This window comes from Quercus lobata, chromosome 6 (genome assembly GCF_001633185.2).
Source record: "Quercus lobata isolate SW786 chromosome 6, ValleyOak3.0 Primary Assembly, whole genome shotgun sequence".
Classification (NCBI taxonomy): Eukaryota; Viridiplantae; Streptophyta; class Magnoliopsida; order Fagales; family Fagaceae; genus Quercus; species Quercus lobata.
The window spans coordinates 22,748,737-22,761,758 of record NC_044909.1 but is presented as its reverse complement, the minus strand read 5'-3'; the positions used below and the strand labels follow the sequence as shown (position 1 = coordinate 22,761,758).

General features: G+C 33.3%; 2 protein-coding genes across 2 annotated transcripts; both read right to left on the bottom strand.

Annotated features, from left to right (window-relative positions):
- Window positions 1-1,409: 1,409 nt before the first annotated feature.
- Window positions 1,410-2,168, bottom strand: LOC115949997 (dirigent protein 16-like; the record flags this gene model as incomplete). Its single annotated transcript, XM_031067252.1, has 1 exon — window positions 1,410-2,168. A coding segment is annotated over one exon (759 nt), but the record flags the coding sequence as incomplete, so codon positions are not given.
- Window positions 2,169-4,422: 2,254 nt separating this feature from the next.
- Window positions 4,423-12,751, bottom strand: LOC115950752 (probable serine incorporator). Its single transcript, XM_031067990.1, has 13 exons — window positions 12,666-12,751; window positions 11,673-11,914; window positions 11,507-11,583; window positions 10,823-10,982; window positions 10,477-10,501; window positions 9,597-9,686; window positions 8,559-8,730; window positions 8,045-8,118; window positions 6,646-6,715; window positions 5,916-5,987; window positions 5,216-5,349; window positions 5,036-5,109; window positions 4,423-4,544 (listed from the first exon to the last, which is right to left on the bottom strand). Exons 2-13 carry the CDS (start codon window positions 11,911-11,913, stop codon window positions 4,453-4,455), a joined length of 1,281 nt encoding a protein of 426 aa, XP_030923850.1. The 5' UTR covers window position 11,914; window positions 12,666-12,751; the 3' UTR covers window positions 4,423-4,452.
- Between the last annotated feature and the right edge of the window lie 271 nt (window positions 12,752-13,022).

The window sequence follows — 13,022 nt, the reverse complement described above, 5'->3', positions numbered from 1 at the left end:
AATGTAAGTCAATTTTTAAAATTTAGTAAATTGTGGAAGTCATGGGGAAAGTTCAAAATCATGTTACTGCTACAATTTTATCAAGTCTTGAACAATGCTACATCTTTTGGCACAGGTAAACCTCAAAATTTATCTTTATTCAATTTTGGAAGTCATGGGGAAAGTTCAAAATCATGTTATTGCTACAATTTTATCAAGTACTGAACAATGCTGCGTCTTTTGCTCTGAATCACCTTTTGCTATGCCAAGCTCCATTGAATCATTTTCTAGAAGTGATTTCTTCTGTGAAATATGATTTAAGCTTTCTTTTTTCTTTCGTTTTTTGGCTGAACATAATATAAGCTAGTGCAGAGCAAGATTTCTGGAACACAGCTGACTTGTCTAGGTATGACAGGTTTTGAAAAACACATATAAGAGGAAGGTAACTTAGGAAATGAAGCTTTTAAGGAGACATAATCTTTCACCATTTGGAGTTAACAGAAGTCCCTTTATTAAAATGGAGAAATTTGTCATTACTAATAAATGGTTTTTTTTTTTTTTTTTGAATCGTTACTAATAAAGGTTATTTAGAAAATCCTTTTTGGCTGGTGTTGGTGATTGTGAAAACTATTCTCTTAGCATTGTGTTGGATATACAATCTACAAAAAAATTGAATTCCAATCATTTTCCATATCAACTTCTGAACATCTTGGACAGCCATTGTAGTAACCACGTAGTTCTTCTCTTTTGGCCAGTTCTTTCCATGGGGCATTGTAGAATTCATTGTAAAACATAGATGTGCTCCAAATGTTAACTATAACCACAATTTAGAACTGGTAAGTTGATTGAAACTTCTACAATTTCTTCCAAGCGCACTGTTAATTGCAAAAGTAGAGTTGCTCTCAGTTTTACAAGTAATTTGGAAATCGCCAAATTGCCTTTATATTCAGTTATACTTCATGACAAGGATGTATATTGTGTTTTTTCCTTAGTAATTTTTTCTTTTCTTCGGACAAAAATTCTTTGCTCAATGAAATGACACCTTGAAAGATATACAGATGTTGCGTGGTGCATGGTGTATTGATGATAAACTTTTCCTTGTTATAGGAGCATTCAGTTTCATTATTTATGTTAGGAAAACACTGCTGGAAACAAATCATGAAGGATTATCAATTACATTGCATCACCATATTTCATCAGAACAACACTTTTGCTGTTTTGGCCAGTGTTACAAATGAAAAACTGAAGAAACTTATCCAAAAAAAAAATGAAGAAGAAAAAGAAGAAGAGAAAGAAAGAAAGAAAGAAAAACCGAAGAAACTTACAAAATCAATTTTGATTTACTTCAACCAAACTGACAAACGAAAAACCATGCCCAGGTTCACCTTCAAGAAGCAATTCACATTTTCTCTTAGATTTTCATACCATTCTCAGTAGCTTAGATGGACTGTTATCCTCAGCAATGTCTCTGCACCATCTGTGACATGTTGGCCAGGTGGGATAAGTGACCGCACCTCGGCAAACCCACATGCATTCTTGAACTTGCCAGTACCACCAGTCAATGACAAATATGACATGGTGCTTCCTGTCTTGTATATACCATAGAAGTTTAGGCTGTCACCATATTCCTCTCCTTCAATCATGGCTGTAAAAGTCATCATCTGTGTAGTTCCATCTGCTGAACCCGCCACGTAAATTCCTTGAGCTTGACCAATTGTCTGTGACCCCAACTCAGGTGCAGAGGTCAGCACATCATCAATGACAGTAATTGTTCCGAATCCTAGTCCCAAACCATCAGGTCCCAGTTGGGTTTGAGGTTGGTTCTGACCATTTGTATTTCCCGCAAAATTTGTACCAGCTAAGCCAGTTCCTAGTGGGATGCCATTGAGACCATTAACTGTAGGAATGGCACCATTGGCATTGGGGATAGCCACTCCACCTTGAGGGGGAAGGAAACCTATTGGCCTTGCAAAGGGCACTTGACCATCATAGATGTTACCCAGCAAGCCAGTGATTGGCCTTGCTGTAGGGCCACTACCCCCAAGAATGTCATGCATGTATAACTCAAGAATTGGTTCTTTTCCAGTGGCTGCTACAGGGTCAACTACAGCAAAAACCATCCCCACTTGTACTAGAGCAACTAACATTGTGAGGAAAATGTAAGCTGATGACATTTTGAGTTTGTCTATTAGAAAGATTTAGGGTCTTCTAGGATTAAAAAGCTTATGGGTTTTTGGATGAATATGAGATAGCTACAAGCCATGCTATATATATATTATAGAATGTCAAATTCAAAGGGAGTTGTTATGAGGCTAATCTGGTGTAGTCATTCAGGCCTTGAGGGTAATGTTAGTGGAGTGTGAACATTCCATTTTAGTAAATATTTGTTGGACATTATTTCTTTGAAGTCCTAATGGCATTCAGGGAGATAGTGGGGACTGATGTTTATGTAGGTTCCACAGAGATCATCCCCAGGATTCGGTGATGTTTGTGTCAGAACCATCCAATTTTTACCATGTTTTCTCCTGGAAGCTGAATTGCTTGTAGGCAGAGGTTGGAGATAGAAAGTAATCTCAGTGTAGCGGGTACAACTAAACCAAAACCATTTCATAACATATATAATCCGGAACAGCATGAAAATGATTTAATATATTTCAAGGTCAAGGAAAACTAATTATACAAATCTACACAAAGGCCATTCCATTCATGACCAAAAGTAAAATTAGTTTATGTTGTAACCAATTATCTTGTACTATGTCCACATGAAAACAGGGATTTCTCTCTCATCACTTTGACTATTGGAGGCAAGATTTGATATATATATATATATATTGAGGTTCCTAGTGCATGGCATATTCTACAAGTCTTTATCTGGAACTACACTAGTTCATAAATAAAATCTAACACCATCAAGAACCTATTATTTTTGGGCATTAAGTTGCTACCACTGAAGATTAGATGGGCATACGGCATACCATTTCACTGTAAATGAAATCAGGAAAGAAGCCTGCCTTCCTAAAATGGGGGGGGGGGGGGGGGGGGGGGTGTGTGGAATTTGCATATCCTCGTGATATCAAATCAGTGCGTTTGCAACCTCTGCAAATTTGGCATTGAGTTTTTTCTTTTCCCCTCCATTTTATATAATTTTGTAGATCCTTTTTTTTTTTTTTTTTTTACTTAATACCGAAACGTGCCTCAAGCTAATAATGGAATATTTTGCTCTTTGTTATAAATCCCATCATGCTTGATGTTAGTTTGGGAAACAAAAGCTTAGCAATGATTGTTGTGCATTATCAGCAAGAGCCTTATAACCAGGGGCGGAGCTGTGTTGAAGAAATTTTGAAATAATTATATATAATTATTTTAATATTTTCAAAGTTTAGTTTATAAAAATAAGAGTTGACCCCCCAAATATTTGAATTAGTCCAATGATGCTCTTAAAAAAAATAATTGGTCAAATAGTTATAGAAATATAACTTTATTTTTCTCAATTCTATTTTTTATTATAAAATGTGCTCTTACATCTATTAAATATTTGATAAAGTTTGGCATTAAATATATTTAAATTTATCTTTTTTAACCCGTTATGTGGCGATTAACAAGTCATCGACTCATTAAAAAAATCTTGTCACTAAAACTACACATGAAATGTGTCTTTAGTTGACACATAATAGGTTAGAGCAAGATAGTTTTAAATATGTTTGAAGCCTAACCTATTTTAATGTCTTTAGTTGCATGTTTTTGAAATTTTCATTAGTTCAATTGAAAGATTTTTTACTTTAATATAAAATTTGATCATCAAACATAACTTTGATCGAAAATGCTAAGTTTTTTTTTTTTTTTTTTTTTGAGTGAGTGTATATATATAACTTATCAAATAAAAAAGGCATGTATATATGTGTGTATATATAATAAAAAAATGTGTGTGTATATATATATATATATATATATGTATATGAGGGTTGTCTTGATAAATATACTAGTGCCGCAACTTAGTCCCCCAAACAAAAATTCTTGATTCCGCCCTTGCTTATAACTCAACTAGTTCGCATAGTTTCAAATTCCCCCTTCCCGTTTTTGGCACTTCGACATGCAACAAATGCAACTCATTATTTAAGGTCATTGTACGGTAGTGCAACGTTGTATTGCACAAGTTATTCCCTAACAATGATCTTTGCCAGGACAGCGAACCCATTGAGGAAAGAAGCCTCCTGGCTTAATTAATTATTTCAAAGCTTTTCATATGCTTAAGTCCATCACTAAAGTAAGATCAAATTTTTTTTTTTTTTAAATGTAAATAAGAAATAGGTAATCTCTATTGCCAGGCATCTTGTTCTCTACTTGCTATACTAAGAGTCTAAGATTTGCTTTCTTTAGTGAATGTTTGACCTTTTTGTTGGTTGAAAATTGACAAATGAAAGAAAGAATGATTACAAGGGAAAAAGCTAAAGCAAGCCCCTTTTTTTATATATATCATGGAATAGCTGATTCATCTGTCTGCTGCATAGGCTCATCATTGTCCATGACCTTGCTCTGTATCACAACAGGGGAGATCAGGGTCCATACTGCATAAAGATTATGGATTAGAAATTAAGCAAAGAAGAGCCAATAATTACATCACAATCATGTTCCAAATCCTGGCTCCCAATTTTATATCAAATCCTTTCGCAAGCTAATCCACAATAGTGTAACATTCTTAAAAAATAATAATAATAACACTAATTTATATCATGGCGGTCAATGTTGAATTTCTTAGCTGAAACTGGTGGAATTTCTTAGTTTACTTGCCTAATTGCATCAGTATTCATATATTAGCCAAATTTTCAGTGCTATTGAAGGTGTTTAATTGAACAAACCTCAATGTAGTGGGTACAACCAAACCAACACAATTTCTTAGTTGACTTGCATAATTGCATCAGTATTCATATATTGGCCAAACTATTGCCTGATTCTAGTGCATTGCATCAGGTACTTTCAATAGACTCAGTTCTACGTGCTTAAAAAGTATAACATGTTGCAAAAGTAATTGCAGCAAGAAAAATATGGATTTACTTACAGTATAATGTTGCTGCAAACCACTCGTTGACTATTTTCACCCATGTACTTGCCCAGCCAACATCAATGCTCCACCTGATTGTTCTAAAGGGCATAAGCATATATAGTATATACATCTGATATTAAAGACTCCAAATGGAAAATGTTAAAGGACAAAGGCATGAGTTATCAGGTTGCTTACTTCCTGGCTGAGCTATTTAGGTTCCAACTGATAAATAACATTGCAAAGTACATGGCCCCCAAAGAGAATACCAGGTGGAAAAATCCGTACTTATAAGGAATATCATCCTCCTGCTGGACTTCATCTTTGCGAAACTAGAAGGCATGAGAAATTCTTATAAAACTTAGCAAGTAGACAAAAATTGAAATAGTGGTCAGTTTTAAGAGTGATTAGAATGTCCCCAAGGACATTCTTAAGTAATTTATGTTTACCCTCTGAAAGATAGCAAGGATAAGAAGACATGATTTCTTTTGTGTGTTTCTTTTTTTGTACTCATATCCAGAATATCAAAATCTTACCTCAACCAGAATATAAAATTGTATTATATACTCACACGAGTCAGTGTTTTCATTTTCCAGTTGCTTAAATAATGAACATGAAATTGAAATAATACATGTAATCCTGCCTTTTCTCAACAATTAAACAAGGTTTATAAGAAAAATTATTTGAACTAGGCCATGCAGTGAAAACTAAGTTGCAGTTGTTTAAAGTTCTAACTAACACTTAAGTAACTTAACACTTTCAGGTGAGCGAATACTGTAGCCAAAAAGGCTTTACTGAGATGGTAGAGTTTACTAACCAGATTTTAGCAGTGACTAAATTTTGTAGTTTCTTGAATACCCCGAGGATTGGTAATAACAAATGAGAAAAAGAAACTGACCTGAAATGACTGTGAATCAATCCCAGTCGAAAAGGTTGCCATGACAATTGCACATATTGCCATCAAAAAACTCTGGGAGGACAATATACCATGTGAGGAAATAAACATTTTTTACTAGATAAATCAAATTCCAAGTTCTGAGTGTAACACTTCCTACTATACATAAATGTTTGATGCATTGAACAATAAGATAAATAGTCGGAAACAGATGTTTTTAATTGTTAAATCACCAACACTTATCAGACAGCCATTTATGGCAGCAGTCTTTGGATGTCTCAAAAATTTCCATTCTAACTTATTGAGTGCTTGAAACAAGTTACATTTTAATTTCTGCACATTAGGCTATCGATATTATTTTAGAAGTTTCATGAAATGAAGCTTTTAGTTTATTGCTTGATTCATGTTGTTGCCTCAATTTAGAATGATTCTGCTACAAGATGTGGATTGTTTCTCTGAACACAACAAAACACACAAGATGGATCATTATGATCGTGTGTTTATGTACCCCCTTAGACTTCATTATATAATTGAAAATAACATAGGTGTATTTTTTTTATGGGATGAGGGTTGTATCATCATGATTATGATGATTGTTAAGAAATGCAGGCAATCGTCTAAACGAAATTAGATGATTTCAACAGCCAAAAGAATCATAAAGCACAATTGTCCACAATGCACACTGAAATTAGACAGGATCAACTATTACAAGCATCATGGTTCAGTCACTTACAAGTATGGTAGTCCAATCACCATTTCCATTCACTTGCTCTTTTGTGTAGCATTTCTCAGTGGCAGGTTCACTGAAAATCCAATTTTAAATTAGAATGAAGTTATATAGAAAGATGTATGATCTAACAGACTTACTGGAATCATGACCAGATCAGGACTTAAGCCAATGAAAACTACAAATTTAATTAATTAAAAACTGACCATAATAATAATAAATTTTAACAACAACAATAATAGCAACTCATACGAGAATTGCAGAAACAAAATGTCAGGGTAGTGAGCAATGTCAATAGCTACATGCCTAAATGAGAGCATGAAGCCAAAAAGCAGAGGGACATGGAGGAAGCAGTCAGGTCATCAGAATGAAGAAAACTAATATGGCACTCCTTGCGATGTTGTCATTTGAAAGTTTAACAGGTAAAGCTTGGTTTGAGATATTAGGACAACTAGAGGCTAAAGAAATAACCATCGATCATTAAAACCAAATGACATACTCCATTAAGTTGGCCCAAAAAAAAATGACATACTCCCTTAAACTACAATCATTAAGAGATTTTTTTTTTTTTTTTTTTTAACCCAAAAAAAAAGTATAGAGAATTCTAGAAAAATGTATTGAATAAATTGAAATTTCATAATAAAAAAATCATGTTTTAAGTTCAAAGAAACTATTACTATTCCCAGTAGAACTTATTAATCTCAAGTACTTGTATCATTTGATAAAAATTATTACTTTTCATACAAATGTATTACTGATACTCCTTGATCAAATGTCTGTCCAGCAAGACCTCATGCCTGCATGGCATATACTAGAGAGAATCACAGGTGGATTGATGTCACTAGATGGGCTCTAAATTTTTAAAGCAGTACTTCAAACCATGGAGATGGTGGTAAGACAATTGACAAAAAAATTTAAATATTAAGGATCTTATATTGCAGAGTCTACAAATTAATTGGCAGTACTTTTCTTTTTTCTTTTTTTGTTTCCAGGAACTGATTAACTTTTTCAAGTTTCCAGACGTGAATGATTTACAAAAATTAGCAGATTTTATCTCAAAACAACCAAGCTAGCCTTTCTAAAAGAAAAATTAAATTGAAAAAAAAAGTTAAAAACAGGATGCTTCATCAAGGTTTCACATCCGAAACATGTGTAGTTTGTAAAACTGTCCTAGGGACTACTGTATCAAACATGTTTTGGAACATTCACTTGAACTTCTGATGCAATCATGACAAGGCCTTCCTTATAGATGCATCAACCTATGACATCAATATATTCCTATCTGATTTCATTAGAGCATAGTAAAGAATACTGACAACAGGTTAGAGATACAATCCAGCCCCCCCCCAAAAATATTCTAATTGATCAAAGTCAGTCAGTCATTATATGAGCATGTAGTCCTAACCTTCTGATCGCAGACCAACAGAGGAAAACAACGTAAGAAGCCATAATCCCTGAAGATAAAAGACCTCGGTTGACCTGCAACGAGCATGTACATAATAATATTATGAAAGAAGGTGAAAGGGGGAACAATCACTTTATAAAAGCCTTGATACAACAATAAAGCTTGAACACATAGAATGTCACACAGAATCAATCAACAATATATTGTTAGGACCCATAAGCACTAGTTTTATACCCACCTCAAGAGGATTACTTTGTTTCCTAGGGTATCTCAAACACCTGTAAATTCATCCTACCCTCCTCTCTCTTCCCCTCATTTGATAATAAAAATAGACAGTACTTTTAAATAATATCCACTATTCCTCTATTACTTTGATAATTGTAACCATCGATACCACAAAATAATGGCCTTATCTGATCTATAAATATAAAATTTGAACATGATTTGACCACTTCCAGCTGAAACACTGATTGGATTAGACAGTACTTTTGAAAGAAATTCCTGAAGGGCATACCTTTGAATGCAAGGATACAACCATCATCACAATTAGCAGAATTGCGGTCCATGTGATGAAAAATATGTTGAGTGTGCATGACGTTCTTCGGGCATAGAATGGGTACATCACCACAATTCCACATATGGAAGCAATGTAGAAAAGTGTTGATATGAATAACCCAAAGGAGCAGCTGTAAAATACAAAAGAAGATTCTATCAACAATTAACTGATAATTTGGAGTACCCAAAAAAAGAAGGTGGTCATTTACTAGAGAATATGTTAAATTCATCAAACTAGAGCACCTTATACTTTTAGAAATCATATGCCTTTCTTCCAAAATAAAATGTAAGGATATCACCATAGATCATATCATAAACTTGGGATGAATAGTTTGCTGCAATAACATGTTACACAGGCAAATTTTTCCACTTAAAAGTCAAAACAACATATTAAGGTTTTATTACATATCCATAAAATTTAAATATAAATAAATAAATAAATAATAATAATAATAATAATGCAGAATCTAGAATAGAATTTTAAAAAGCTTAGTAAATATGTAAAACTTTATTATGGAAACTATTAATTATAGAAACAATGATAATCTGTAAAACCTCTAGAATAATATGTTAGCACATTTGTTAGAATTTTAACCTGCCTTAATTTCTCAAAATCAAGAGATGGACCCTTGCTATATTAAACAAAAGGCCTATATGGAATACACTATTAGACATCTGGAAAGAGAAATGTTCAAAAGACACTTTTGTAGTCCAGATGTTTCGACCAATCTTTTTAAGTTCTTGATATGAATGGCATGGACCCACATGCTGCCTAATAGTGACTCGTATATGATTCTCTCCATCTGAAATGGATATATTTCAAGATTTTAGATTAAATATTACAAATTTAAAAGTGTATCCAATGCCATGTCAAATCCAAGAAACATGTTGGCTGTACACTGTCAGATCTAGGAAATAAATTCTTAGCCCTAAAATAAATCTTATTCCAAGTGACTCTTGAGTGATATTGTCATTTGCATTGAGCAAGAGCTTATACCTTTGCTTTCTTTCCTTATCAGGCATCCAGCAATTATTCCACCAATTGATAAACTGGATGACACTTACAAGTTGGAGGAGGAGAAAAACCCTATAACAAATAAATCATACTTGATGTTAGTGATAATGTAAATTCAAGAACTCCAACAAATTCAATATGGGGTATGTAAGTTATCTAACAGATTTTTTTCCCTTCTATCTGCTTCTGTTTAATTCTCAACTAGTACAAGGGAAAGAAGTGCCAGCAAATTGAGTCCTCTTTTAAGATCTTCTAGTCACTTGTTCGTTCTGAGATACACACAGAATCTAAAATAGCCAGAAGAAACTCAATTCTTATGTGGAAAATATAACCATATTTTCTTTTAAAATCTTATTAGACAATGGCAGATTGAGTACTCTAAATATGTGAAACCACTATTTATCAGTGTCCATCAAGGTCTTATTGGATTAATTGCTCTCAAGTTGGGACTGCTTTTGTTAATTCCAGTTCCCAGAAACATCAAAATCTTAGAATTTGGTTCTATTTTCATATTCAGTAAAAATAAGGATATGCTTTTGAAACAGGTGAGCCATAGTTAATATAAGTTTGTCTTATTGTGTTGAACATAGATGCACAATGGTTCCAAACTGCAGTACTGATTCTAAACAGAAAAAGATTCAGTTTGCTTCAATGTACAAGATGGTGAAAAATAATGTGAATTCTGGCACATTTTCTCTGTGCGAAGATGCCTGAAAATTTGGTTTTCTATGACTGCAATAGTAGAATCAGTATCTCCTGAGAACGTTGAGATAATGCATTGTAAACTATTGAACCCTAGATAGGAAAAAAAATTGAAGCAACTATATTTTGATTGATTTAGATAGAAGCAACTGAAGATTACCCTGCGCCAATGCGAGCAAATTCACCTGCAAGAATATACCAACAAATGTATTGATTTCTGGTATCTTTTTTTCAATATAGAGCAAGCAAAGATTCTGCTATAGCTTTTAATTTAAAGGAAGAGATGAATATTAAACTGTCTTAGAGTTAAAGACCCCTTTCATAGAGCTCAAAGGGTAAGTTTCTATGCTTGAAGTAAGTGACTAGAGCTACTTTTTCTTTGACCATTGTTATTTTGAGAAATTGAGATGGTAATAGCATGATCCAGACTCAAATATTCTTTGTTTCTTACTGAAATTTGAACATAACATAATTTTCTTGTGAGCAAAACAAAATGTTCAACATACCATATAACTGAATAAAATCTGAAGACAAGAAGAATGGAACTGCCACTGATACAATGAACAGGAAAAACTTAAATGCCCACCATCTGGAATGCCAAGTATTGCGAGCTTCAAACAATTTCCTTGTACTAATAGTACTAAGAAACATAAGAAAGAAAAATATCTGAGATTGTGTCAAGGATGTTGATTCATGAAGATGGAAAAAGATACTAACAACTTAATATTATAATATACCTTTATGAAACTATATAATTACCCTGCATGAAATCATCTGTGTTTCATATATTATGTTAGAAGTATACTGGACTTTTACAGTTTCGATTTCTGGTCAGATTCAGATTAGAGAAAGGAAAGGCTCAACTCTAAGTTGACATTTTGAAACCTGGATTTCGGAATATAAATCCATTTTTCACTCAAACCACTTCAAGCAGACATTGTTTTGTTTTGTTTTGAGAATTACATTGAGCTGTTAACATCAGATTAAAGAACATTAAAACTGTTAGTTATGTGCAACCCTTATGGAATCTGGACTTCAGAAAGATATCATAATAAAAGGCAATCATGATTAGCTTATGAATAAAAGGTTCCTGTACAGCTATTAGTTTTATTGCCACAGGTCTAATAACTCAGATATAGTAGAAATCCTCATTAAGCAAGTTGCTTCTTCAACTCTTAGGGAAAAGATACAAAACATCCTAAACTCACGCGAAGAACTCCCAATGTTCGAAAACAATCATGTCCCTCAGTTCCACAAGCTTTTGGATCTGCAATTAGATATCCATTTCATTATTTGTAATTGTTTCTATCAGGTATCTACAAAATGGAGGAGATGGGAGGAAGAACATTGACTTACAATGAAGCTGAGGTAAAAGCCTTTGCCCATAGTCACGGATAAACCATGCAATAAGATTTGTTACCAAGAAGATAATGCCATATGAATAACGGGCTTGCAGTGACTTCTTTCTTTCTGCTGAGTAATCAACAAGGTTCTTTTGCTCTAATGACCCAGATACTTCTTCCTGAGAAACAACTTCAGAGTTTATTGGCCTAATATTTACTTCTGCAGCTTCAACTGCTCCAGTGGACACTCTCATTCTGCCATTTCAGTCAGTATAACATAATCAATTACCCAACAACATTACACTTTTTCTCCAATTACTGCATCTAAAAAGAAAACTAAAATATCTGAAAATAGAAAGAAAGAAAGAGAAGGAATAAAACATCAATGTACTATAGAGTTAACCAAAATGTAGATTTTTTAAGAAATAGAATAAATAAATTCCTATATTACAAACTAAGTAAAAGAAACTAGTCCACATAAGTAATAAAAGTTTCTAAGATCATAGGAAAGATTGTTGAATTTAAATTACACACAATGTATTCTCTTACTTTACTTTTACCCTCTTTTTCCATAGTATAAGGAATAGCTACAAAAATAGATGTATTTTTTGGAGAAACCTTCAGTGTTATAAAAGAAAAAGGTATGTAGCCCATATCAGATATGTCAGTTTTTCTAACAAATCTCCAAAATGAAATTGGAATTTTCTCTGCATTAGAAAATTGCATTGAAGTTAGATTCTCCAATGTACCTCCACAGGACTAGAAAATGGATCTCATTGGTAGTACAAGTAAGAAAAACAGATACATTTAGCTGAAGAGATAGTACAGAATTTGCTGTGAATCTTTGGAACCAACTTCAAAGCTATTAATAATAAGGAGAAAAAATCATATAAATGGGATCCCAGTTATTGAGTGCATAAGCAAATTACATTAAAGATGGTAATATGAATAAAAAGAAAGGAAAAGGTTACAGAGTAGCAGAGTGAAGTTGAAAGTATAACCATACTTTCTTTGGTTTTGCAGTGTTGTATGAGCTTGAAGAGCAGAGCAGGAAGAATGTGAGATAAGCTCTTTGTAGTATGTATGTATACTTAGAAGAACTTGTGTAGCAGTAGTCTAAAAAGCTCCATAAAAAGCTGGGAGTAGGAATATGATATTAATTCAAATTGCAACTGGGATTCGTAGCCGTTGGATCCCAATTAGAACCATTTTGTCAATGTCCTTTCTTGTGATATTATGATTCCCACGCTGAACAACATAGAGACCTGTTCAATATAGTATACTAATTTGGAAACAACATTAATAGTTTATTACATGCATGATCATGATCAATTACAACACACCGTTAGTTACATTAGTTTGT

Bases quoted from the DNA above. Each gene is read 5' to 3' on its own strand.
- LOC115950752 (XM_031067990.1), bottom strand. From the start codon at position 11,913: ATGAGAGTGTCCACTGGAGCAGTTGAAGCTGCAGAAGTAAATATTAGG. The intron at 11,584-11,672 runs GTAAGTCAATGT...ATCTAATTGCAG, and splicing joins GCTTTTACCTCAGCTTCATT to ATCCAAAAGCTTGTGGAACT. The intron at 4,545-5,035 runs GTAAGTAAATCC...ATCTTTATGCAG, and splicing joins GTTTGCAGCAACATTATACT to TATGGACCCTGATCTCCCCT.